Consider the following 25,707-nt stretch of genomic DNA (forward strand, 5'->3'; position numbering starts at 1 on the left):
AGACAAAGTAAATAGAAGGTAACAGACTAATGTGAAAGCAGCAACTAGTTATAATACAGTAACAAATCATGAAAATTATGGACAGGAGAGGTAAAAGGAGTTTGTCTTCCTCATTTGAAGCTATACATAAAATTGTCAGTCAATCACAACCCAGTTGGAGTTTGAGTTGGCTAGATTATAATAAGAAACACAGACTTTGCCAAGAGTATTTCACAGGGTTGGTCTGAACAGCAAATAAAACACAAGTTATGAAAATACTTCACAAATGACAAATGCTATACTCATGATAGAGAGTTAACACAATATTCAGCTACAAACTTTCATTTCTTTCAACTCTGGAAAACTATAAAGAATGAGCATGCCAGACCACAGAAAGGAGTATCATTCTCTGCCCCATTACCAGATTCTCAGGAAAACATAGTCCAGCTTCACAGTCACAGAGAAACCTGACATCAAAAACAGAGAGAATAATGTTAACAAATGGACCAAATGTAGAGAGAGGTATGCAAATAAATAAATATGGGGAACGTTTCCACTCCTGGCATTTCCTATAACTCTAGGGAGAAAATGTTTCAGTGTAACAAAAAAAGAGACTCCCTTCTCTGTTTCACTTTGAATCTCAAAAACCTTTATTGTCTGCACATGAGTAGGACTGAATTATCTCATTTTCTCCCTTATATATAGCATGAAGGTTCGAAAGGATAAAATGAGGCTATTAAGTCATCAAATTAAGCCCAAATGTATGTTTTACTCCTATGTTAAAACTTCTATTTATGTGCATCCACTGAAATTGAGGCCTGTGAGACTAACCTGCCATACAGTACAGAACACAAATTGTGCATCCTGGGTCTGTTTCTTGTCAAATACATGTATGGAAGATTTACAACACAGGCTCCCTGCCTCAAAAGAGGTCAAGAATACAAAGTGACAATAGTCAACACTTTTTATTTGCTATTTATTTCTTAATAGTTTTATGATAATTTAAGTACATATTTTGGCATTGACTATTTCTAATAAATTTTATAAGTGCCCAAAACAGCATTCACCCAAATTGTTAGTAATTACCCCCCAAAAAATCATCATAGCAGAAGCAAAAATAATCAAGAATCAGTGATGATTAGAAATGGCTGACAGTATGAAAAACAGAGAAAACCTGAAATAAGCCACCTAGTAAAAGAACACAGACAATTCATGAAACATTCACGTCAAAAATCATATACCTAATTGATCAAGTCATTGATTAAACTACTACAATGAAGAAAGGCTAGGAACAGGTGAGGCATGGATGTAATCCTAGCTACTCAGGAGACTGAGATCCGAGCACTGTGGTTCAAAGCCAGCCACCCAGGAAAGTCCATGAGATGCTTATCTCCAATTAACCACCAAAAAGCCAAAAGTAGAGATATGTGGCTTAAGTGGTAGAGCACTAGCCTAGAGTAAAAAAGCTCAGGGACATTGCCTGGGCCCTAAGTTCAAGCCCCAGGATCCACAAAAAGTAAACATCACCTTAAGAATGACATGAGCAAAATTTACATTGTGGCAAGTGCTAAATGAAAAATGACCTACTTTTTCAATGAACAAAATTATACAAAAATCTGAAGGGGTTTATATATAGATACAAAACATATTTAAGACAAATTGACATCGTAAATACAAAAATATTAAAACATATTGCATTTATTAGACAATTGGAAGGTTGAAACCTGCTGGAATATTGACTCATAATAAGGAATAATGGTTAATGTTAACTACGATATGAAATATACGCTTTTAAAGGACCACAAAACATTTAAAGATTTACAATATTGAGCTGGTTCATGAATTTATAATTGTTGAGTGCGGGAGCCAAATACAAACGTATTCACTATAACATAATTTAACTTAACGCATGTTTGTAAAAACAAAAATAAAATCATCATTGAAAGATGTCCGAAAAGTTTTGAAAGTAGCATATTACCAAGGAATTAATGAGTTCAAAAGACCATAGAGCAACCCAATCAAACCACCTCCTCTTATAAATAAGGACATTAAGGCTCAGAGAAGTCAAGTGACTCACTCAGGGTCACAGAACTTGTCAGTTCCACTCAAGATCAGAATGAAAATCTCCACACTTGCAGTCCAGGGAGGGAGGGGCTGTCTCTCAAAGCAGTGAGAAATGATCCCACGGCCGGAAGCATTCAGTCCAGAGGCCCCTCAAATTCGAGCGAAATAAAAGCAAGCCCCGTGGCGTGGCGGGGAAGGAACAGAGTCGGTTCATACCAAAAAGGAGCTGCCCGTCGCTGTGATAAGATCTGTTTCTTTGTGACAGCCATGGTTTCCTGTTGGGTTGGAGAAGCCAAACTGGCTGTCTTCCTCCTGTGCGAAGAAGTCCGAGTCAGGATGGACATGCCAGTCGGCTTTGGCTGGAGTCAGGAGTTCGGAGACGCTGTTTTCACAGAGGGTGCTGGAAGGAGTGAGAGCTTCCGTGTCCACGGTCAACTTGCTGCTGGGCGTCAGAGCCTGGGGCTCTGCGCTTGCGTTTTTCATGGCCAGACAGCCGAGGGAGCCCAAGGGCCCCACGCTGCCACTGGAGACATCATCCAGGTCCAGGGGGCTCTGCTGAAAGCCAGAGGCCGTGGTTCCGAAGAAGAGCGAGGTGTCCAGACTCTGGGGCAGGTCGCTGGCGGGCCTCAGGGCGCGGGCATCCACAGCGGGCCCCAGGGCATCCGGACTGCTGGCGGGGAGGCTCCCCGCCAAAGTGGAGCTCACAGAAGCCACATCGATCGTCAGGATTCCCGAATTGACCAAGGCCGTGTCCAGCACGGCGGCAGAGCCAGTGCCAGGCACGTCGGAGAAGAGAGACACTATCTCGGGGCCACTGAGATCACTGTGGCCCTGGCTGGTCAGTTCGCTGCTGGGCGTGAGGGAATTGGCCGCCTCCAGCTGCGCCAAGAGATCCTGGCCCAGGTTGTGCCTCTTGGCCATGTGGGTCTTCATGCTGTGCTTGGAGGTGAAGAGTTTGTTACAGGTGGACACCGGGCAGCGGCTCTTCCAAGTGTCCACGTCCTGCAGGTGCTTCTTGGAGTGGATGTAGAGGCTGCTCCGGGCAGAGAACCTAGCACAGCAGCCTTCCACGGGGCACACGAAGGGCTTCGTGCCCAGGTGGGTGATGCTGTGGCCTTTGAGGTGCTCGGCCCTGGTAAAGGACTTGCCGCAGCCCTCCACGGGGCAGGTGAACCTGCGGTCGTCCTCGTGCTTCCTCTTGTGCCGCAGGAGCTTGGACATGCTGGTGAAGTTCCAGCCGCAGCCGTCGAAGTCGCAGAGGAAGGGCCTCTCACCCGTGTGGCTGCGCAGGTGGATCTTGAGGCGGCAAGCCTTGTCATACTGCTTGCTGCAGCCCGGGAAGGAGCAGGCGAAGAGTTCCTGTTCCCTGAAATGGGCGCGGTTGTGGGAGAACAGGGCGCTGACGGTGATGAAGGTCTTCTTGCAGCCCGAGAAGGCACACTGGTAGGGCCTCTCGGGCTCGAAGTGGCTGCGCTGATGGGTGCTGAGCTTGGCCTGCGTGGGGAAGCTCTCCTCGCACACCTCGCATTTGAAAGAGTTCTCCTGCTCGTGGCCCTTCATGTGTGCCTTGAGGTTGTACACGGTGGTGAAGCTCTTGCCACAGCCCTCGGCGGGGCAGCCGAAGGGCCGCAGCTTGTCGTGCGACTGCAGGTGCCTCTTGAGCTTGTAGGACGTGGTGAAGGTCCAGCCGCAGCCGCCCAGGGGGCACTTGAAGGGCCGCTGGCCCTGGCTGCTGCTGTGCGTCAGCAGGTGCACCTTCAGCTGGTGCTTCTTGGCGAACGTCTGCCCGCACTGCGCCTCGGGGCACAGGTACAGCACCACGCCCGGGTGGCCGGGCACCAGCGGTCCGCGGGGGCTCTGGGCGGCCGCCGCCGGCCCCTCGGCCTCCTCCTCAGGCGCCGGCGCGGGCGCGGGCTCGGCCGGCTCCGCCAGCAGGAGGTCGGGCGGCAACTCGGGGCAGTCTCCCAGCTGCGCGGCGGCGGCTTGCGGGAAGCCGGCCGGCGGCGGGGCGGCCGGACCCCCGGGCTGCGGCTGGGGGAAAGGCGCGACCCCGGGCTCCCAGGCGGGCAGCGGGGGCGTGGTCAGGGTCAGGACTCCATTCTCGAAGCGCAGCAGCAGGTCCTGGTTGTGGATGGTGATGGTGCCCGCGAAGGCCGCCGCGGGGCCCGGCGCGGGGCTCAGGCCCGGCACGGGACCCGGCACCGGCACCGACACGGGCACGGGCACCGGCACCGGCACCGGCACCGGCGCCGGCACGGGCACCGACACGGGCGCCGAGGCCGCCGCCACTGCCGCCAGCCGGCGGGGGACCAGCGCGGGGCGGCTGGCGGGCTGCGCGCTGCTCTCGCCCCGCTCGGGCCCCAGGCCCGCCTCGGCCTCCTCCCTCCGCACCGGCCCTCCGGCCTGCTCCGCGCCCGCGCTTTCCACGTCGCCACCCACCGGGTCGAGCAGCAACAGGAAGAAGTCGTCGCCACCGCCGCCGCCGCCGCCGCCGCCGCCGCCGCCGCCGCCGCCGCCGCCGCCGCCGCCACCGCCGCCGCCGCCGCCGCCGATCGCAAGATCCGGCCTGGGCGCCAGCGGGCTCGGGCTTGGGCTCGGCCCGGGGCCCCGCGAGGCCCTGTGGGCCTCGTCGCTCCGCGGCCCGGGCGCGCCATCTTGGGCCCCCCGGAGCAGGAGGAGGCGGCGCGCCGGGGCCTGACAAGCCGGCGAGTCGGGGCCTCGGTGGACCCCGCCGCCGCCGCCCGCGGGGCCGCCGCCGCCGCCGCCGCCGCCGCCCTGCGCCGTCCGGCGAGCCAGCAGCAGCCTCGGGATTTCCATCTCTGTGTCGCTGAGGCTCTGCTGGAACCAGAGCCGAGGCGGAGGCGCGACCCCGCCCCCTGCCGCGGGCCCAAACATGTTCCTCAAAGGAAAAAAAAAATGTGCAATGCGCAGAAACTGGCCCTATCAGATATTAAAACGTGTTTAACGCCATAGTGATTTAAATATTCGGGTACTGGGTCTCTGGAACTGCATGGAGAGCCCGGGGGCACAGCCCCCAGGACACAAATAAGGACCCCTGTTGCTATTAGGAAGTCGCCAAGGGCATCAGACCCAATGGGGGCAAATGACAGCTCCTTGGCCCTTGGAGCTGCAGCACCTAGGCTATCTGGCACCCGGGATGACTCAAGTCCCTACCCCACTGCCTACAGAGGAAATTAACACTTTCCTGCCCGCCTTGCTGGTGCCCCCAGCCTGTTGCCTGGTGCTGCTGCTTCTCTGTTGAACAGGGCTCAGCTCTGGCTGCCTGGCTGCCTGGCTGCGAGGACATGTCTGCACCCAGAATGGTCTTGAGCAAGCTCTCAGAGCAAAATGCCCACCTGCATACGATTTCGTCCTCCTGGCCTAGACATCAGAGGAAGGGATGGGGCCCAATCACGTGAGCACTTGTCAGCCTGGAAGTGCAAAGCCTGGAGGGTGAAAGCCATTCATTTTGGAATCTGGAACAGCCAACCCGAGCCTGGGTTCTCCTACAGACTCAGCTTCTCAGCCTGAAGGCACACTTTGGCCGTCCACCATCATCGCTTACGCCATGACAAGTTTCCTGTTCAATAGCACATGAGGTTCAGGCCCAGTGTCACAGAGCAAGCAGGAATTCCTTCCGTTGCTTCTCCACTCAGGGAGGTCTCTAGACTGGCACGAGCTGCACTTCCACGAGTCTACTTTAAGGCCTAAATCGCTGCAGTTGGCTCCCTGGAGTAAAACGCAGCCTGACAACCACCTGCTAGCTGTTCTCCAGTTAAGTCTTGCTGTCGTGGATGCAGCCCGTGATCATGCCTGGTGGGCAAATGAATGACGATGCCCCTCCAACCTGTTTGTCATCAGTGAGCTGACCAGTGACCTAAATATAGGGTGAAGGGTCTGGTGAGTGAAAACTCTACGGGATGACTGGGTCGTGGAAGTCTCGTCACTGGAACAACCCACCAGTCTTCCCTCCACCTCCACCTCCATCCCACCTTAGCATTTGATACTTGGAGCATAGTAGATACTTGGAGGCCTCTTGGCCGGAAAAATCAAGTTTTCTTCGTCCACAAGAATTCAAACCTCAGCAAAATTTCTATTCTGTTCTCTCTCTCTCTCTCTTGATTCAGTCTTGGCAGGAAGCAGGGTTCAAGTCTGAGGTACAAAGGGGAGCCTCCAACACCAACGAAACCAGGACCAAGCTGTTGGCCTTGGTCTATTAGTTGAAATAAAATGTTGCCAGCCTTCCAGAATAGAGCCATTCTGTTCCTCCCAATCACAACCCTCATGCCCTCTTGTGGATGTGCCATTATCTGGATTTGGTGATAATCATTTCAGTGCTCTGCTTTCTAGCATCTCCTTGCTTGTACACCTCCATGAATAGTGCAGCTTTATAGACTTAGTAAACACTATCATACCCAAATGCTTCCTTTATGACTAGCTCCTTTCACTCTGTATTATATTTGAGAATTACCTGTTGCTCACTGTAGCGGTGGGTAAATTCTTTGTCTATGCCACTATCGAGTGGTATCCCAGCCGCATATGACTATAGGTATAGACTTATAGGATAATGGCATTCCTGTGCCATCCCACTGTACACTAACTTGATAATGCAAACTAAGATGGTTTCTGGCCTTGGAGCATTATCGGGAACAATCTTGTACCTTGTCCACGGAATGGATGTAAAAACCTCTTTAGATTATCCATGCGAGAATGAAATCATGGTCCATACGGTATAGATATTTTCAAATGCATAAAATGATGTCAATTTGACTTTTGTGTAGGTGTGTGTGTGAGAGAGAGAAAGAGAGAGACAGAGAGACAGAGATAGAGAGACAGAGACAGAGAGACAAAGACAGAGACAGTTAGACAAACAGACAGAGACAGGGAGCAAAAAGCGAGGGAGGTAGAAACAGCAAGGACAGGAAGAAGCAGGGGCAGAGAGTCAGGATGTCACTATGTTGCTCAGACTAGCCCAACTTGCTTTCTTCAGTAGTTGTGCCAATTTTCGTCCCCACAGCAGCACAGACAAATCCTGCTTCCTCACATATTCACCTATAGGAAGCATTTCTCTGAATTTATTGATTTCTTTTTAAATCGAGGGATGGCCAGCATCTAAACTTCCTTTAAGTTTTTGCTTTTCACACTTGTAGAGTTTCTCTTCCATAGAAAGCATGGTCAAGTTTAAGTCTTCTAATATATTTCTTGTTCCATTTTCCATCATTGCTTTCCAGCTTAATTGGGTCATTACATATTTTATCTAACAGCCATAATAGTGACCACATTCTTCCCTTGCTCTGTTGTATGAATTTTTATTTTGTGCCCTATTTATGAATGTTCTCATGATTTAGTCACACATAGCATCATATTGCTTTTCTTTTAACAAAATCTGTTTTAACAGTATTTTCTGTGAAATCGAAATCTGTTTTAACAATATTTTCTGTGAAATCGTGGGGCAAAGAAATATTCTTTGCACTGTCATTGAAAGAAAAGAAAAAGTTTCTGGGGCAGGAAACAGGACCTTGCACTTGTAATGCAGGTGGTAGACCACATGAGGGCGTGCTCTCCCAGGCCCAAGCGTACCTTTTATTATTTTTGTATGTTTGTGTCTCACCATCATTGGTTTTCTCTTTGTTTTGTTAGTGTTATTGTTTGTTCCTTTTGTGCCTGAGCTTCAACTCAGGGCCTTAGTGCTGTCCTTTCTCTGTTTTCACTCAAGCTTTTTTTTTTTTTTTTCATTTCTGGAAATTGATGGCAAGGGAATTGACTTACGTTATTGCTTTAATCTACCAAGGTCCAAACTTGGTCTTTTTTAGTACTGGTGCTAGGATTTAACCACAGGGCCCAGGCACCATCATTCCTTAGCCTTAACATCTAGAGCTTAACATCCAGACACTTTAGTGAAAACCTTGCTCTCATTTGAGCCACACTTCCACTTCTGGCTTTTTGGTGGTCAATTGGAAGAAAGTGTCTCACAGACTTTCCTATAAAGGCTGGCTTCCTACTGCATTTCTCACATCTCAGCCTCCTCAATAGCTAGAATAATAGGACTGAGCCATCGGTGATCAACTTAAAGGTAGAAACTCTTTTATTCTATCTTATTTTGTTTTGATAGTGCAGGAGGTTCCAACTCAGCCCTACACTTGCCTAGACAGGCACTCTACCACTTGAGCCTGCTGCCAGACTCTGCCCTGCAGGAACAAGGTTTGTGCTTGCATCAGAAGTAGCTGGGACAGGCTTCCTCTTATGGAGTTTCCTGAGCAGCAAGGATGACAGGCCGGTATCCTCATGCTCAGCTATTATGAAGAGGGTATCTCATCTTCTTTTTGTCCAGTCTGGCTTTGAACTTGGAACTGTGAATGCCAATTCTGACTGGTGACTAGCTGGGATGATAGGTGTGAACCAAAGTGTAGCTAAGTATCTTTTCTTGATTCAAATCAGAGGCCTGCAAATATCATGCAACATGTTATGTATATATTCCTGTCATCTGCAACTAATCCCAAACCTTTGTTTTCCTTTCCTATCATTTTATTCCTTTCCTAGCCTTACTGGATATGCAAGAAAATTCTGGGAGGACATTTCTGAAGATTGAGGACAGTGCCAAGAGAGGATAAAGTTAGAATAGAAGCTCTTACGCCAAACTGCGTTCCTCACTTCTTTGGTGAAGAACCCACTGGGTGACAGAGAACTTCCACAGGTCTGCTAGTGCCTGAGGCTATCTAAAGAACAACATCTGATCTATAGTCACACAGCAAACAAGGAATTGCTGTCTAGAATACGGTGGTGTGGACAACATGGGGCTGGTGACAATCAGGTAGGTATAGGTTAGGAATGGGGTAGATGGTTCCGGCTTCGTTGGGAAGCCTAGAGTTAACATTGCCCTGTTCAAAGGGTCAAGAGGCCCTTGGAGTTGGAAGCGTGTAGTATTAAGGACTACATTAAACAAGCAGCAGGTGTGGAGGTGCCAGGGGCAAAAGTCACCAGAGAAGGCAGTAGGAGTCAAGTGATTGGGAAGATAAGATGGCAACAAGAGGGGTTGGGGAGTTAGCTCAGTGGAAGAGCTCTTGCCCGGCAAGTGCAAGGGTCTTCAGCTCTGGGGAAAAAAAACAAGGTGCAAAATACAAAAAAAAAAAAAAAAAAAAAAGGAAAGAGGGCAGCAAGGAGCTGATCACCAGGCCAAGTTAGGGTTACATACTTGCACGCGGACACAAGTTGTGGGCCCATGAATAAGACAGTCCCAGAATATTCTCATCCACAGCTCCAACAACCAGAAATTATAGGATGGCCACTTCCTCCGTCAGTGTGCATAATACACCTCTGTCAGTGGGCATCTAGCCCCTCTACTTGGTATTTTAGTTATGTTGTAGGAAAAACGGTTAAATGTTTCCCTCTTTATTAAAGAGTACAGACAGCAGCATGAACCTGGAGGAGGGAATAACTAAAAGCTGGCTTCAGATCATTTAAGTTGGGAGCTTTAGGACAGTTCCTTCTCTTCTTAGTTGGTTTCACCAGAGGGGAACCTTCCAGCCCGGGATGAATTTCCCCACTCTTACCAGGAAGATTGTCTCGTGACTACTGGTGAGAGCAATTGTCCTGGCCATTTCAGGAGATGTAGTTGGCTGCTTAGGATTCTTGGTGGGCAGAGGATTCCCCAAGGCAAAACCAGGTTTGTGACAAAAGTCAGGCCCAGGCAAAAAGAGCTGTTACTAGCGTAGAACAGAAAACCTGTATATCCTGCTTTTAAATTGTATTATTTCCTTTGTTTCAGGTTTTTGGGCTGAACTCAGTGCTTTCAGCTTTTATTGGACATCCTTGCTTGTGGCTGGCTCTGACCCATCTGAGCAAAAATAGGTGGTTGGCTTTTGCTGGGGATTTTGAAGGTGGAGGCTCCTGAACTTTGCTATCTGGGCTGGCTAGGCGTTGTGGTCCTCCAGATATCAACCTCTCCAGTAGATAGGACTACAGAATGAGCCACCAGCACCCAATTGAGACCTGTATTTTCGTCCTAAGTTTTGCCTGCTGCCATTGAGAGGAGGGCCTTGCTGTCTGGTAAGATTTCTTCTTCCATCACAAGCTTGAGTAACAAAATGTTCTCCTCATGACTGATGTATACCTGAAATGATGCTCTTCTAACTGATAGTTGCCTCTGCCCAAGATAGGAATGGAGAAGTCTTGGATGCTCTTACAACTAGGCCATTCAGACCCTGTCTTGTGAGGAAAAAGAGAGCAGACTCTTTGCTAGACTTACAAAGTGCATATTCGAGAGCCATTTGGCTAGTGTCCAAAGGGGACACATTTGACATAAGAAAAAATTATACAGGTCTGCCATTTTAATGGGTCAAAATACCTATTCTTAAGGAATTTGTATATTCATTTGTTTTGAGATGAGGGACATTTTAATGTTCTTTCATAAAGAGGTCTCCTGCCCCATAAAATCGAATTCAAATAATAAGATGTCTGTGCATTATAAGAAAAAGATGTTAATAGTTACTAAACCTTGCATTTTCTTTTCTGTGCCTGCCAGTACCCAGAACACATTCTCCCAGGTGAAAAAACGACCGCACAGCCTTCTATTTACCCAGAGGGCTAGCCTGCCTTCCTATTCCTGATACCTCCTTGAGCACAAGCACCGTCATATGTACTGGGGAAAGTTTTTTCTTTAGACGCTGCTTCCCCATGTTCCCTGGCCCAACTCTCTTCAACTGGCACACTGTCAGTGGTAAGTCACACAGGAAAAACCTGAAATTCTTTCACCAGCAAGAGGAGTGACACTTAGGCATGTCCTTTGGCTTTTGTCACCACTAAGAATTCCACCAGCCTTTCTCACTTGTTCGAAATTTTTTAAGACCACAATAGGATTTCTGGAAATAGACAATTAGTACCTGCAATTTCTGAGGAAGGCTGTACTATTTAGTGGCATCCCTTCCGGTGGAAAGGACACTAAGCACTTATCCACATGGCCCATATTATATTCCCCTACCTGAGCACTGCAGGAACTGCACAAAAATATAAAAGAATGAAAGAGGTGATGTGAACAGCAAGAAAATTGTGTTTTGCTGGGTACTATAATCCTAGATACTCAGGAACCTGAGACCTGGAGATCACAGAACCAAGCCATCCTGGGCAGAAATGTACATGACACACTTATCCCCAATTCACCATTACAAAGCTTGAAGGGAGGTTGGGCTCAACTCCTAGAGCGTCAGCCTTCAGCAAAGAGGTATGAAAGACTGCCCTCACCCTGATTTCAAGACCCAGGTATCAGCATACACATACACCACACACACACACACACACACACACACACACACACACACACACACACTCATACAAAAGATGGTGTCTTCCCTCCCCACTGTGTCCAATTCCACAATATTCTGTGTTGTTCTGTTAGACCCTGCAGAGTTAGAGCCATGTGATTTGGTAGCTCCTGGAGGTGAAGTCGGTTGTGTCTCCCTGGTCCTCTATGAAGGAGAGTAGGAGGCACGAGCACTTCCATGTTTCTGTTACATTTTATGCAAACCTGATGACTATCCTGTCATCAACTTTGGCCCAAATAACCAGAATCAGCACTTTTCATCCCCACCATAGAAAATAATTAAATGCTCTAGGTAGCCTAGATTGTCTTAGATTAAGATTCACTTTTTCCTCGCAGATTTTATGTATACAGAGCTTTCCTGACTTACCCTGATTTTTCTTAGTGGAAATGAAAACCAACACAATAATAAATACCAAGCATGCAATTGTATATGGGGCTTGAGTGGCTATGCTAAGACGTTGTGCATGCGACCCTTCCCTCTCATTTGAAAACATGCCATCTTCTGATGGGCTTAGAGGAGTTTTCAGAGAGCCATTTCACTAGGAGCTGCTGGCTCATGCCTGTATTACTAGCTACACAGGAAGCTGAGATCTCAAGATCATGATATACAACCAGTCTGGCCAGGGAAGACTATGAGAGTCATATCTGCAATTAACCACCTAAATGGCAAAAGGGGAACTATGGCTCAAGTGGTAGAGTGCTAGCCTTGATAAAAGAAGCTCAGGGACAGCATGCAGGCCCCCTTAGTTCAGGCTTAACACCAACACACTCCCTCCCTCCCCTTTCCCTGTCTCCTTCTCTGTCTCTGTCTGTCTGTCTGTCTGTCTGTCTGTCTGTCTGTCTGTCTGTCTGTCTCTCTCTCTCTCTCTCTCTCTCTCTCTCTCTCTCTCACACACACACACACACACACACACACACACACACACAAGCACACACAAAGGTATTCCTCTCTGCAATCCCTTCCTGTGGAAGTTGCTCTGAGGAAGAGCATCCTTCTGGAGCCAGATTGATGATCTGACCCTTCCATGGGAAAATTCACCAGTCTGCCAGTAGAGCAAGTGACTGCAAAGCTCTGCCACAATTATTTGTTCTATGGAGATGTTTACTGCGTCCAAGGTCCAGTCTTCCATGTCTGAGGACAGTATCAGCCATCTGCATGCTATGGGTTTGGATTAACTTCTCAGACATATCCATACTACTTTCCAATACTTTTCATCCTTGAGACCTGTGTACCATAGATACCAGAGCATGTGTACACTTACCCTTAGTATCTGAGCATTTCACTCTCACCCTCACTTCATCCTCAGGGGTGCATGAGAGGTGATCCCTAGGACTCTGAGCAGTGATCACACAGCTTCTCTTGGCATTGGACTTTGCCTCTGGGTTCCTTATGAGGTGGCATATGGACTCACACTCAGCTGAGGAGCAAGCCCTGGTGCAAGTGGAAGTTTACAAGATACCTGTTCACCTTGTTCATAAGAAAGGCTTTAGCTGGCTTTCCATCATGTATCACAAGTTTGCAGATGAAAGGTTACTGCTTTAGCATCCACATGGCCTACTTTTCTTCCTAAGCTTCTCCCAAATTCTCCAGGTCCAGGCCACAAGCACTCACAAGGTTCCATCCAACAACTGTCCTACCCATGTCATACCCCCAAAATAAAATACTTTGTTTCTGCAAAGGTGTCAGAAGATAGGAGAACTTTGAATGCAACCTACAGTTGATGAAGTGCTGGGAAAGAGAAAAACTGTGGACAGGAAACGATTGGATATTTTCCTGTTGGAACAGTGTCAGTCTGTTATGGTGATTGGTCCTCCACTCATGCCAGAAGTGGCCTTTGGATTAAGTGCTCATGGAGGTTTTGTTCTCTCAGAAGCAGCAGTTTATCCAGAGGGTTCCATAAATGCCACACTTGTGACACAGGAATGGTTCGGCTGTGAATCACACAGGCTCCAAGACACGAATGTGCCTCAAACCTGATTGTCACTAGTAATAGTCACATTTAGAGAATGTGAAAATTCTTCTGAAAGGATGACTGAATGGTAAAAGACACAATAAGAATCAAACAGGAAGCCAGGCACTGGTGGCTGCCGCCTGTAATCTTAGCTAGTCAGGAGGATGAGATCTGAGGATTGGGGTTTAGTGCCAGCCCAGGCAGGAAAGTCCATGAGACTCTTATCTGCAAGTAACCACCAGAAAACCAGAAATGGAGCTGTGGTTCAAAGTGGTAGAGCACTCGCCTTGAGCAAAAGAGCTCAGGGACAGAGCCTAGGCCCTGTGTCAGGGCCCTAGCACCTGTGTAATTCCCCAAGCAAGACCTAAAAACTAGCACAGGACTGCCTGGTTATCTAGAATATACCTGGCAGGGAGTTACTTCCACCTAACAGGGGATGAACTTAACCTGTTGGCTGCCATGGTACAGGATGTGTATAATATCCCTACCAAGCATGCTGTAGAGTTAGAGCAGAACTGAGGATCCCTCACAGGGCAGCCCTGGATCGCCCTTGCACTTGTATGACTGATACGCATTTTTATGGCTTAGCATGTTGTCTACCTTATAATAGGTCTTCAAATGACTTGGGCAAACTGTCCTTGAAAAATGCTAGCCCAGGCCATAGATGTGTTTCAGCACTTGAGGATAAAAGTGTGGGCTTCTTAAATGACAAATGGCATTGGCATGAAGAAGGTTGGATGCCGTCTTCCCCGAGTCCTGAGTCTACCCAACTTTCTCTGTGGGATCTGCTGACCACTCAATCCTCTTTACTGGGCATAGATGGGCAGGGCTGAAATAAATCCAAATGCCAGAGCTGCCCTGGACTTAATAGAACCTCATGAAAGACAAACACAATCGACTCAGTTATTGCCTATGGATATGGCAAACACTATCTAGATTAAATCAAACTTACCATCATTAGTGAAGCTGCCCTCTTGTAAGCCTAACAAACCATCTCCAGATGATCTGTGTGATGAGCAAGAGACCTAGGGGAGAAAGGGGGGTCTCAATTATTGGCGACTCACTGGAACAACTACGACTCTTACTAGGATTACAAGTTATGAACCACCCCCATCATGAGGTTTCCCTTTAGAGATAGCCTTGTATTCTACACTCTGGTCAATGTCAGTGGCTAGGCATTCTGTCACACATAGTGTTCTGACAGTTCTGGATGGCCTCTTCATGCAGACATTCCCTGTGGTTAGGGCTTCCCAAATAAACAACATTGGCTGGCTTTGATACCCAAGTTACCCAAATCTTCCTAACTGCAGTAAAGAAACTGCAAGTTGCAAGCTTTCAGGCTGTAGAAGGATGTCCCTACCCCAGGAGATTTCCTGTTTGGGTGGAAGAAGGGATAGTGAATTAAAAGGCTGAATCCTCAGATTGGCAAGTTAGATCAGTGGAAGGGCACTTGCCCGGCAAGTATAGGCCCTGCTTTCAGTCCTCAGCTCTGTGAAAGAAAAGGCTGGTTTCCAAGTTAGCTATTCATATTGGCCCAGTACACAACAAACAAAATCCTTGTATCGTGGTTGCTCCATCCTCAGCCTACCCCCGACTACTTTCCCATTATTGGAATAGACTTTGGAATCAGCAGGAAAACTTACCCAACAAGACGAAGGCTTTTATACTATGTGGGGGGCACTTCTTGGTGGAAACCACTTAACCTTTTCTTCTTCACTGAGGTAAAAAATATCACCACTAATAGCTAAAGGATGGCACCAAACATTATGTCTTGTGACAAGGATCTTACATAAGTGAAGAATACTGACTCTTACCATCTCACCTTCCATCTATAATGTATTCTCTGTCTTAGAAGACACTGCTTACTAAAGAATGCAGCTCAGAGCCAGGCGCGGTGGCTCACACCTGTAATCCTAGCTGCTCAGGAGGCTGAGATCTGAGGGTCGTGGTTCAAAGCCAGCCCGAGCAAGAAACTCTGTGAGACTCTTATCTCCAATAAAGCACTAGAAAACCGGAAGTGGCCCTGTGGCTCAAGCGGTAGAGAGCTCGCCTTGAGCTGAAGAGAGCAGGGACAGTGCCCAGGCCCAGAGTTCAAGCACCACGACCGACCAAAAAAAAAAAAATGCAGCTTAGTAAATATCAGAGTTAAGCAGGCTGATTTCTTTGTTACAGCTCCTCTTCTAGACATTGGTGGCTTAATTGATGGCATTACATGTGACTATGAGGCTGAGTTTCTATGAAATCCATGCTCTCTTTTGTCCTCTTAACTTTGAATCTACAGGTAGAGGCAGATGGTGTAAGATGTTGTGTTCAGTGCAAAATCTGCAAAATGAGTCAGTGACATTTGACTTCATCTTTGGGATACAACACTGTACCCTTAGCCATGTCCTCAGTGGATAATTAAAGTATCCCCCCAATCAAACAATCATTGCCAACAGGACCCAGAAACCTGCTCTGTGATTTCATCAGAAACTAAGATTTGCCATTAGACCAGTGTCAGGCTCTTCACTGGACATGACCAGTGCTGACTTATAAATCTTTTCAAACCTTAGTAAGCAAGCTCTCACTGACAGATGACCATGGATAGTTAGCCTACAGTGGATATAAAAGTCTGTTGATTTTGGAAAGTACATTTGGAACTCAGAGGCAGAATGATTCCTAATCCCATAACAGACAAGCTCCTAGAAACTGAATGTTCGTATTCTAGCAGACACATTCCCCACCTCCACCAGGTGTGGGTACTCATCAAAGCATTTTTGACACACGTATATTTTTATTTTCCAGTGGGGATCAGAGCAATAACAAGTCCCAGTGATCTAAGGGACACCATTATTTTGAACTTCCAGTAGTGTCCCCAAAGGAGGGACTTGACAATTTGGAAAAAAGTACAGTTACTGTTGCTGCTTAATATGCTTCCTGAAACCTCTAGATCAAATGGCTAAGCAAATGCCTGCTCAAACATGGGCTTTGGTGTAAAGAGCTTAGGGACTCAGCTCAGAATGGTCATTCCTATGCCGTCCCCTGGTGGCGAACAGTAAAATGACAAAAACTCAAGGCCTTATTGAGGCTGATTACCCACTTGCCCTAAGAATCAATATCCCTGGGGTAGTGACAAAAGGTGCCCCCAAATTGGATTGATTACAAAGTTTGTTTACTAAAATGAAAAGTGTATCAATAACATTTGGTAAAGACTGGGCCTCCTTTCCTCTATTATACGAGGAAAGAGTCATAGCCTGTTTGGAGAGGCTAAAATCAACTTCTGTCCTCAATCCCTCAGAAATAAATACCTCTTGCCCTTTCTTAGTGGGAAGTGGTTAGGGCATGGTCCACATTGTCAAACAACAGTGACTGGCCATTCTTTTGCTTGTTTTCATTTGTTTATTCATTCAGATGCTATGGTAAACTGACCGTGATAGTTTCTGTTGTGTTTATTTTAGTTGTTAGTTTTCAGATGTCAGCTTCAGCGGTAGTATGTTTTCTCAATGAGAAAAAAATGGTTTACCAGCTACTTTCTATGCACGCGCTATAATTTTCTATGAACATAAATGTAATGGTGACCTCACAGATGGAAATGGAAAGTGACTACTCTCCTCTTTTTTTATTTCTGAAGATTTATTAGAGTATGTTTTGCTATCTTTCTAAGTGTTTTCTATCTTAAAAAAATCATTTTATTGTAAAGATGGTGTACAGAGGGGTTACAGTTATATGAGTAAGGTAATGAGTACATTTCTCATCAAGCATTGTCTTTCTCCTACTATCCCTTCCCTTCCTCACCTCCCCCATTCCTCCCCCCCACCACCCACCGCCAAAGTAGTCAAGTTCATTTCCAACATAGTGTCTTGTGAGTCTCATTGTTGCAATGGGTCATCCTGTATCCTTATTTCAGCATTTTGTTATTCTCCTTCCCCTCCCCAAATTAGATAAATGAATATACAAGACGCAGGTTACCAAAATCAAATACAGTGTCAACAGGGGCTATACCATAGAGGGAAGAACATACAAAAGAAACAAAAGAAAATCACATAGTACATTCCAAACAACAGCAAAGAAAAACCTCTTGAGTCCATATCCACCTCACCCCAGTTAGAATGGCTATAATGAAAAGCTCTAATAACAACAGATGCTGGAGGAGATGTGGCCAAAAGGGAACCCTTCTGCACTGTTGGTGGAAGTGTAAACTTGTTTAACCACTCTGGAAAGCAGTATGGAGGTTGCTCAAAAGATTACACATAGATCTCCCCTATGCCCCAGCAATCCCATTTCTGGGCATTTACCCAAATGATCACAAACAAGACCATTCTAAAGCTACTAGCACAACTACGTTTATCGCAGGTTTATTCACCATAGCTAAGCTATGGAACCAACCCAGATGCCCCTCAGTAGATGAATTGATTTCTCTCTCTCTCTCTCTCTCTCTCTCTCTCTCTCTCTCTCTCTCTCTCTCTCTCTCTCTCTCTCTCTCTCTCTCTCTCTCTCTCTCTCTCTCTCTCTCTCTCTCTCTCTCTCTCTCTCTCTCACACACACACACACAGAATTCTATGCTTCCATCAGAAAGAATGACACCGTCCCATTTGTTAGGAAATGGAAAGACTTGGAAAAACTCATATTGAGTGAAATAAGCCAGACCCAAAGAAATATGGGTCCCTTATAATGCAATAATTAGTATAAGTCTAGCATAATCCTATCAGATGAGCAGAAAAGCTCAAAAGCTATGTACCTATGACCCTAGAAGATGATGCAATTTTTTATTGCATAGAATTCTTCAGTATTGTCTTCTAGACCTGATCTGTTTCTATTGGAAGCCTTAAGTTCAATATGTTTAATCCTTAAATACACATTCCAATTTTAAGGGTTTTCTTGCCTTCTACACATTTTCTCATTTCATTTTACATACATCCATTCTTGCCATGTAGTCTTATAGTAGGGTTCCCACCAGTTCTGCTGCCTTTAGTGACTTTTTCTCTTTCACTGTTCATTTCATTCCTTTGCTTTCTTTCTGCCTTTTCATTGAGAACAAAGGAAATGTTTTTCATATGCCCCCCCCCAGCTCCCGAAAGTAACAACAATTGTTTTCCTTTTCCTTCTCTACCTCTCCCATTTCCTTCTTTCTGATTTCTTTGTATTTAGCTTTTCTTTGTCTAGTTTTTTTTCTGTTGGTAGTTTTAACTTTTTATAACTTTGTGATCTTTAAAAAGTATTCGTTTGAAACTAGGAATCGTGGCATATACCTGTAATCACAGCACTTGGGAGCCTGAAGCAAGGGGATCATGAGATTCAAAGGCCAGTCTGAGCTACATAATGATTTTGAGCTTTCCTGATATACAAAATGAGACAAGATCTAATTTCCAGTCACACATGTTTTTTTCTTTGACTATGCATTTTATCAGATTGTATGTACTGTTCTTTAGTTTGCATTCACCTCAATGGGTTTTCTTTTCATTTCCTCATTGTTGCCTAGACTTCTGGTTATTTAGGAGTATATTTTTATTTTTTACCTATTTGTAAACACCCTTCTGTTAGTGTGCAATTCCTTTTTATTTTGGTCAGAAAGTAATGTACTGTGTATTTCCTTTTTCAATGCTGAACTGTTTTATGGTTTAGGGTATAGTGTATTATTATTTGGAAAATATTCCTAATGCCCTTGCACAGAGGGTATATTCTTGCTTCTTTTTTTTTTGTAAGAAAACTTGACAGGACTTTAGTAAGTAAGCAAGTAAGGAGAGAAGTAGACACAAAGCTGACAAGCAGAAACATAGAGGCACAATCTAACAGTGTGGGAACTCTCAAAGGGAGAGACTGTACTCTTGCTTTTGGTGGGTCCTGTGTTTTCTAGATATCTGTTCAATCCTTTTGGCTCATTCTTTGTTGAAGCCATCTGTAACACAAGTTACATTTTGATGTGTTCAACTGCTACTGTGGAATGTTTTCTCCATCCCTCAGTGTTGCGGATTCCATGATATATCATGGGTATCATTCTAGTGTGCATATGTTTCTAATTGTTTAATATATTGGGTTTGGAGTTTTCTTTTTGAGCTAGCATTCAGTAACGCTTGTGTAGTACAAATTGGTTTTGTACTCAACTCTGTTTCCCAGATATGCCTGAAACTCACTAGCTTCCTGTCCCAGCCTCCAGATTACTGCCTTTCCAGGCATGCACCACTATGCGTGATTGATTTTTTTAAACTCATAAAATATGCAGTTTCTTAATGAATATAATTTTCATCATAATTTTTATTTTATCTCTTATTTACATAGAGCTAGATAACATATTTTGCTTTTTTTCTTTTTCTTTTCTTTTCTTTTCTTTTTTTTTTTTTTTTTTTGCCAGTCCTAGGGCTTGAACTTCGGGCATGGGCACTGTCTCTGAGCTCCTTTTGCTCAGTGGTAGCACTCTATCACATGAGCCACAGTGCCACTTCTGGCTCTGTTTATGTGATACTGAGGAATCGAACCCAAGGCTTCATGCATGCTAGGCAAGCACTGTACCACTAAGCCACATTCCCAGACCCTATGCAACATTCTATGGTTAATATTTACATGCTATAAGTTCTACTCATTTTTTCCTTCAGGTTTTTTCTTTTTGGGGGGAGGGTGGGCTTTGCACTATATAATGTCTGTTCTGTAAGGAATATGTAAGTAGCTCCTGCTTTAATGCGGTTTTTGGTTGCTGAATAAACAACAAATAAGCCAGGTTGTGGTGGCTCATGCCTGTAATTCTTTTTTTTTTTTTTAAATTTTATTTTATTTTATTTGAGAACATACTGTACAGAGGGGCTACAATTACATGGGCAGGATAATGCATACATTTCTTACCAAGCATTGCAGCCTCCTCCTTTGTTTACCCTTCACCTCCCTTCCCCGCCTCCCCCCTCCCCCCACCCAATTATACCCCCCTCCCCCCCCACGCCGACATTGTAAAGCTGGTTTTGACATGACATTTTGTACTTCTCATTGTTGCAACAGGTCCACCTGAATCCTTAAACGACTTGTTTGTCCCCATCTCCTCCACATGTTATACTGACATCAAATATAGTGAAAGCAGGGGTTACACTGTGGGGGAGGGACATACAAAGCAACAAAGAAATAATCTTATAAATGCGTTAGAAACACATGTCATGCCTGTAATTCTTGATACTCAAGAGGCTAAGATCTGAGGATCATGGTTGGAAATCAGCCTTGGCAGGGAAGTCCTGGTAGATTCTTGTCTCCAACTGATCATGTGAATTGGAGCTATGGCTAAAAATGGAAGAGGGGTAGCCTTGAGCAAAAGAGTTCAGAGACAGCACCCAGGCCCTGAGTCCTGAGTTCAAGCCCCATGACAGACACAAACAAAATTAAATCCGACATAAAATTTCCCAATATCGTGTATTTTTATTATATTCGTTCTGGTGGTATTATTACTTGTGATTGAAGTATTAAGTCCATCTCTCCCCCCCCCCCCCCCCAACCTCTGGCTCCTCTCCTTCTCCCTCATTGTTCACAGGGGCTTGACACATTGTCTTAGTGCTGTCCGTCAACTTTTTTGCTCAAGGGTAACACTCTGCATCTTCTGGCTTTTTGGTGGTTAATTGGAGATACGAGTGTCAAGGACTTTCCTGCCCTGACTGGCTTCGAACTGACATCCTCAGTTCTCAGCCTCAAGGCATGAGCCACCAGTGCGCAGCTATGTCTATTTACTCTGAACGTTGGTGGGTGCGACTTTGTACCTGCAGATTGTGTGTACTGGGCGGAGAACTCGATTCCCCAGTAGTTGGGAGCGTTCTATAATAGTGTGCTGGTTTACAGGGCTTTGTATTTGGGGTTGGGGAGGTTTTACTTGCTGGGCGTGGCGTTCCAGCCTCTCCCTGGCGGAAAGGACCTTGTTTTCTGTCTGCTGGCTTTTGGGTTTTGTAGTTCGGCTCTGCCTTTCTCCGTGTAAGGCGGGGATTTGCAGCGTCTGTTTCCTGTGGGATTGCCAAAGCACCAGAAGGCCTGGCCTTTGAAGTTTTCAGGTTGGTGGGTGGAGACTTGAGAGGCCCACCCACTTGGCGGGAGGGACGTTGTACGTGGTGGGCTGGCCTTCCGTGCCTGTACGTATAAGGGCGGGACGTGGTACGTAGTGGGCTGGCCTTTGGTACAATTACTAGCTGAGTGGGTGCGTCTTGGGCTAGTAGGTGGAGACTTAGCGTTTAACTCCTTAAATAGAGAGAAGATGAAGGGGGTAGAGTGCTAGGTCTAAGGGCGGGACACTGGCTGACCTTTGGCTGGGCGAGCTTAGTGGGTGAGACACTCAACTTGCTGGGCAGGGAATTTCGACTCGGGACCTGTCGGGAGGGAAGTTGTAGGTGGTGGCCTGGCCATTTGAGCTTGTAGGGGCGGGACGAAATAGTTAGAGGGCAGGTCTTTCGGCGCATTGTACGCCGAGGGTGGGAGACTTAGAGCCTCCCATTAGCAAGAGGGGAATTGCTGCTAGTTGGCTGGCCTGTGGCTCAGTTTATTCGGTGGGCTGTGCCTCAGTGTGCTCTTTGGAGACTCAGGCCTTCCCGTGAGGTAAACGGAAGCTATGTGCGGTGGGCATGCTGGGTAGTTGTGCGGTATGCTTTCTTAAGTGCTGGGTGGAGACTCAGGGTCCCGCTTCCTGTGGGTGGAGACATTCACGTAGCAGGCCTGGCCTTCCAAGCCTGGTGGGTGTGACCCTAACGTGCTGCGTGTGGCATAGGCTCCTCTTCCTAGGTGGGAGGGAGCTGTAACCTGATTGGCTGTCGAGAGCCTTGTTCTTGGTGTGCTGTTTCTTCTTCCCCGGTAGGCCTTGCGGGCTTTTTGCGTGTGGAGCGGGAGCATTGCGGGTGGGGCGGCGTGGGAAAATCGTTGTGTCTGCGGATCGTCCTGAATCGGTGGGTGGTGGACCAGGCGGTGCGGGTTCCGAGCGCGATGGCTCCCCGCGTGCGCTTCTTTGCGATCCAGTGCCTCCCAGCCATGGCTGTGTGCCTTTGCCACCGGAGGCAGCTTCTCCCATCCTGGCTGAGCTCAATTTGCCAGGTGCCAAAGACTGGGACTTGTAGCCTCTGCGGTCATCTCCTTTCTCTCCTTTCCCGGGTCTCGGTTCGTCCCGTCGTAAGGTGACCAGGAGGATGGCTGCTACCCTTGAGCGGGAGTGCGGCGCCCTGGAGCAGGGCCGAGAGCTAGCTGAAAAGGGATGAAGACTTCGCAGGTGAACCAGTTCAACGTGAAGGAAGAGAAGTTAGGCTTGTGGACACCAACACGGTAATGGTTAACATTTGGGCCTTAAGTGCCAGCACTGGGCCAAGTGCTTCACTTTTTCCCAGAACTTTTCCATGCTCTTAACAAGTAGGTAGAAGGTGAGCACTGCGACCGTTTGCATTCGATCAGTCTTGAGGGAATGAGACGTGAAATATTTTAGGATACTGGGCTTCTCTGCTGACGTCTGCACAGCACTCTTCCCATTATCAGCTTTCCCAGCGTTGATGGTGAGTAATCTGTCCCCCGGGAGCGCCTGGGACCTTGTGAGTGTTCCCTCAACCATGACCCGCTTGAGATGCTCTAGCAGTTTCTGCGCTGGTTGTCCCCAAGAAGAAGAGCCACAGAAATCACGAGGTCAGCCAGATCTGTATCCTCCTATCTTCAGACCACAATAAATTGCCCCCCCCCTCCAGTCATATGCAGGGATGGAGCAGTGCCTCAACCCTATCATCGAATTAAACAAATTGTATCATTTCATGCCGTTTAGAATCCCCATATAACAATCTGAATAGTGGTTCTCCTCACCCAGTTATCTAGGATGCGCAGGGCAGCACATAATCCTCCCCCCGAATTTTCTTTATTTGCTATCTTATTTTCTTAGCTAAGACTTCCCAAAGCACTTCATAATGTCTTTGTGTGTCTCAAATGCTCTTTTCCCATGCTTCTCTTTAATTAGCAATAATTTAATTGTACCAAAGGATTTCTCTGTAATATTACCATGCGGGTGTCTAATGTTCTTTGATCAACTTCACTGCTTATATTCTCTCTTACATCTTCTCTCCTTTATAAAATAATCGAAAGGATTCATTGCCTTCTTCCCACCCGCCTATGCAGTACTTCAATTAGATCTGCCTCTCCTTTACCCTCTCCTTTCCCCCTCCCCACTCACCTGAACCTCCCAGCTTCAAATAGTGACACAAGTTCCACCCCCTCCTAGTTTTCCACTTTTGTCATTATTCAGTCTACAGCTATTGCAGAGAGTATGTGATACCTGTGTTTCTCTATCTTGGTTCTTTCTTTTAATGTAATGATTTCCACTTGTATATGTTTTTTTTTTTCCTGGAAGACTCAAAATTTTATTCTTCCTTGTGGCTAGATGACACTCCAATTTGTATATATACCACATTTTAAAATTCAGTCATCAGTTGATGAACACCTAGGTTGATTCCGTAAATTGGTATTGTGACTCATGCTACTGTAACCATGGAAGTGTGTGTATTTCCATTATGTGCTGAGTTACATTTCTTTAGATATATTTCCAAGTTCCATTGTAAGTTTTTGAAGAACTTTCATACTGATTAATGTCACACCCGCACTCATTTACGTTCCCATCCATAGTGTTTGTTTTTGTTTCCAGCTCCTTTTGGTGGTTAATTGGAAATAGGTCTCATGGACTTTTTTTTCTGCCTAAGCTGGCTTTGAAGTTGGTCTGCTGATCTCAGCCTCCTGAGCAGCTAGGATTACAGGCATGAGCCACTGGCGCCTGGTCTCATACCAGGTTGGTGTTTTTATATTTGAGAGGGACATTAATTTGGTTTGAGTGTAAGCCTCTACCACTTGATCCTAGTGCCCAGGTATTGTAGTCACTTTGTGTGTGGTGTGATGGAATCTGAGTGTAGTTTGGATTTGTATTTTATGTATGTCGAATTATGTTGACCATTTCTTCATATTTTCTTGACCATTTGTAATTCTTCTGTTGAGAAAGATCTGTTGCCTATTTATTCATTGAATTAAACCAGCCCTTTGATCTCAGGTTTGTAATAGCACTTCCATAGCATTCTGAGGTCCCAATTCAGATTTAGAAGCCGTACATATTTATAGTAAATTTTTTTTTGGGGGGGGTCCGGTCATAGGGCCTGAACTCTGGGCCTGGGCGCTGTCCCTCAGCTCTTCAGTTCAAGGCTAGCTCTGAAACACTTCAGCCACAGCGCCACTTCAGGCTTTTTTCTTTTTTTGCTTATGTGGTGCGGAGGAATCGAACCCAGGACCTCATGCATGCAAGGCAATCGCTCTACCACTGAGCCACCTTCCCAGCCCCTATACTATTTTTAAATACTTCGGATACTTGTTTTATCTTGTCCTGCCTTGTACAGTCATTAAGCTTATACTTTACCACCCCTGACAGTCCTCAGATTCTGCTTGCTAGATCAGTGCTTTCGTCTTTGGCCTTTCCTGTCTCTGTAGACTTGGATTCTTAGGCCTGTGCTTATTATACTGGAGAATGTGTAACTAATTAGATAAATTTGTAATTTGAAACTTTTAGATCAAACCTGCATCCAGTATTGCTAGTGAAACTGGCTCACCCCATCCCCTGGGATGGCCTGAGCGCCCTCAGACGTTTCTGCTTACGTAAAAAGACCATGTGAATTCCATGTAGCTCCTGGGCTTGCTCTGTGACCCTCCTCCAATTTTTTGCCATTTTTTTTCATTTTCAGGCCTTAGGACCTTAGGTGACACTACCTAAACACATAAATAAGGATTCCTCACTACATCTTCTAAGCCCAAAGGGTCTTCAGCGAATTTGGTAGAGCAGTGATAGACATCTAGCATTTTTACCAGTAACCTGGTTTGCTTGCTTTTTCAGCTAAAACAGTACATGGTATTTTGACTTCTTATACTCTTTTACAAGTATGGTCTAGGTACAAATGAAAACCTTGAAGACAAGTCTGCTCTTGAGGTGACCAGACATACCTGTGGAAGTGTGGCATCCTGTGGGACAGACTGAAATGCATGTGCTCAGTGAAGGGTACCTGCCTGGAGAGACATAGAATGAAGGACTGTGCTGGAGAGAAGAGGTGAGTTGGGGCTGGGGAGAGTTGGTTGAGGAAGGCCCCTGCATGACAGTGGATTCCTGCCTGGCCATCCTGGTTGTAGGGAGGCTGGGCTGTTCCTGCAGCTTAGGAGGCTTATGGTAATAGCAAATCAGAGAAGGTGGAAGGCCAAATCTTAAGAGTGGTGTGGGAAGGAGGAAGTTGGGGCAGGGCTGGGGAGGATAGCAGATGGGAGAGTCTGGCTTGCTTCCTTTTTGTGAATGAAAGACTGAGGAGAACACAGATGTTATTTGAGAGGAGTGCTACAGGATGAAGTACGGGTGGAGGGAGTACTAATGTGTGGCTGATGATGACAGGATAGAAGGCACGTTGTCAGTGTGGGCAT

General features: G+C 46.3%; 1 protein-coding gene and 2 long non-coding RNA genes across 7 annotated transcripts in view; 2 read left to right on the plus strand and 1 right to left on the minus strand.

Moving 5' to 3' along the window:
- Nucleotides 1–1,659: 1,659 nt before the first annotated feature.
- Nucleotides 1,660–4,976, minus strand: LOC138829411 (zinc finger X-linked protein ZXDB-like). Its single transcript, XM_070025727.1, has one exon. The coding sequence runs from the start codon at nucleotides 4,936–4,938 to the stop codon at nucleotides 2,254–2,256; it is 2,685 nt and encodes an 894-aa protein (XP_069881828.1). The 5' UTR covers nucleotides 4,939–4,976; the 3' UTR covers nucleotides 1,660–2,253.
- A 229-nt stretch (nucleotides 4,977–5,205) lies between these two features.
- LOC138829412 (uncharacterized) lies at nucleotides 5,206–10,441 on the plus strand. The gene is made up of 3 exons (XR_011372592.1): nucleotides 5,206–5,943; nucleotides 8,584–8,854; nucleotides 9,809–10,441. It is a non-coding gene; the product is annotated as an uncharacterized lncRNA (long non-coding RNA).
- An 11,584-nt stretch (nucleotides 10,442–22,025) lies between these two features.
- LOC138829409 (uncharacterized) overlaps nucleotides 22,026–25,707 on the plus strand; it is a 38,211-nt gene continuing 34,529 nt past the window's right edge. For 2 of the 5 annotated variants that reach the window (XR_011372587.1, XR_011372588.1), the window contains exons 1-3: nucleotides 22,026–22,092; nucleotides 22,410–24,049; nucleotides 25,181–25,346. This is a non-coding gene — a long non-coding RNA (uncharacterized lncRNA). The remainder of the gene's footprint in view (nucleotides 22,093–22,409; nucleotides 24,050–25,180; nucleotides 25,347–25,707) is intronic. The other 3 variants (XR_011372590.1, XR_011372591.1, XR_011372589.1) reach the window with 3 other exon arrangements.

This window comes from Dipodomys merriami, unplaced genomic scaffold (assembly GCF_024711535.1).
Source record: "Dipodomys merriami isolate MVZ:Mamm:240054 unplaced genomic scaffold, mDipMer1.0.p SCAF_171, whole genome shotgun sequence".
NCBI classification, from domain to species: domain Eukaryota; kingdom Metazoa; phylum Chordata; class Mammalia; order Rodentia; family Heteromyidae; genus Dipodomys; species Dipodomys merriami.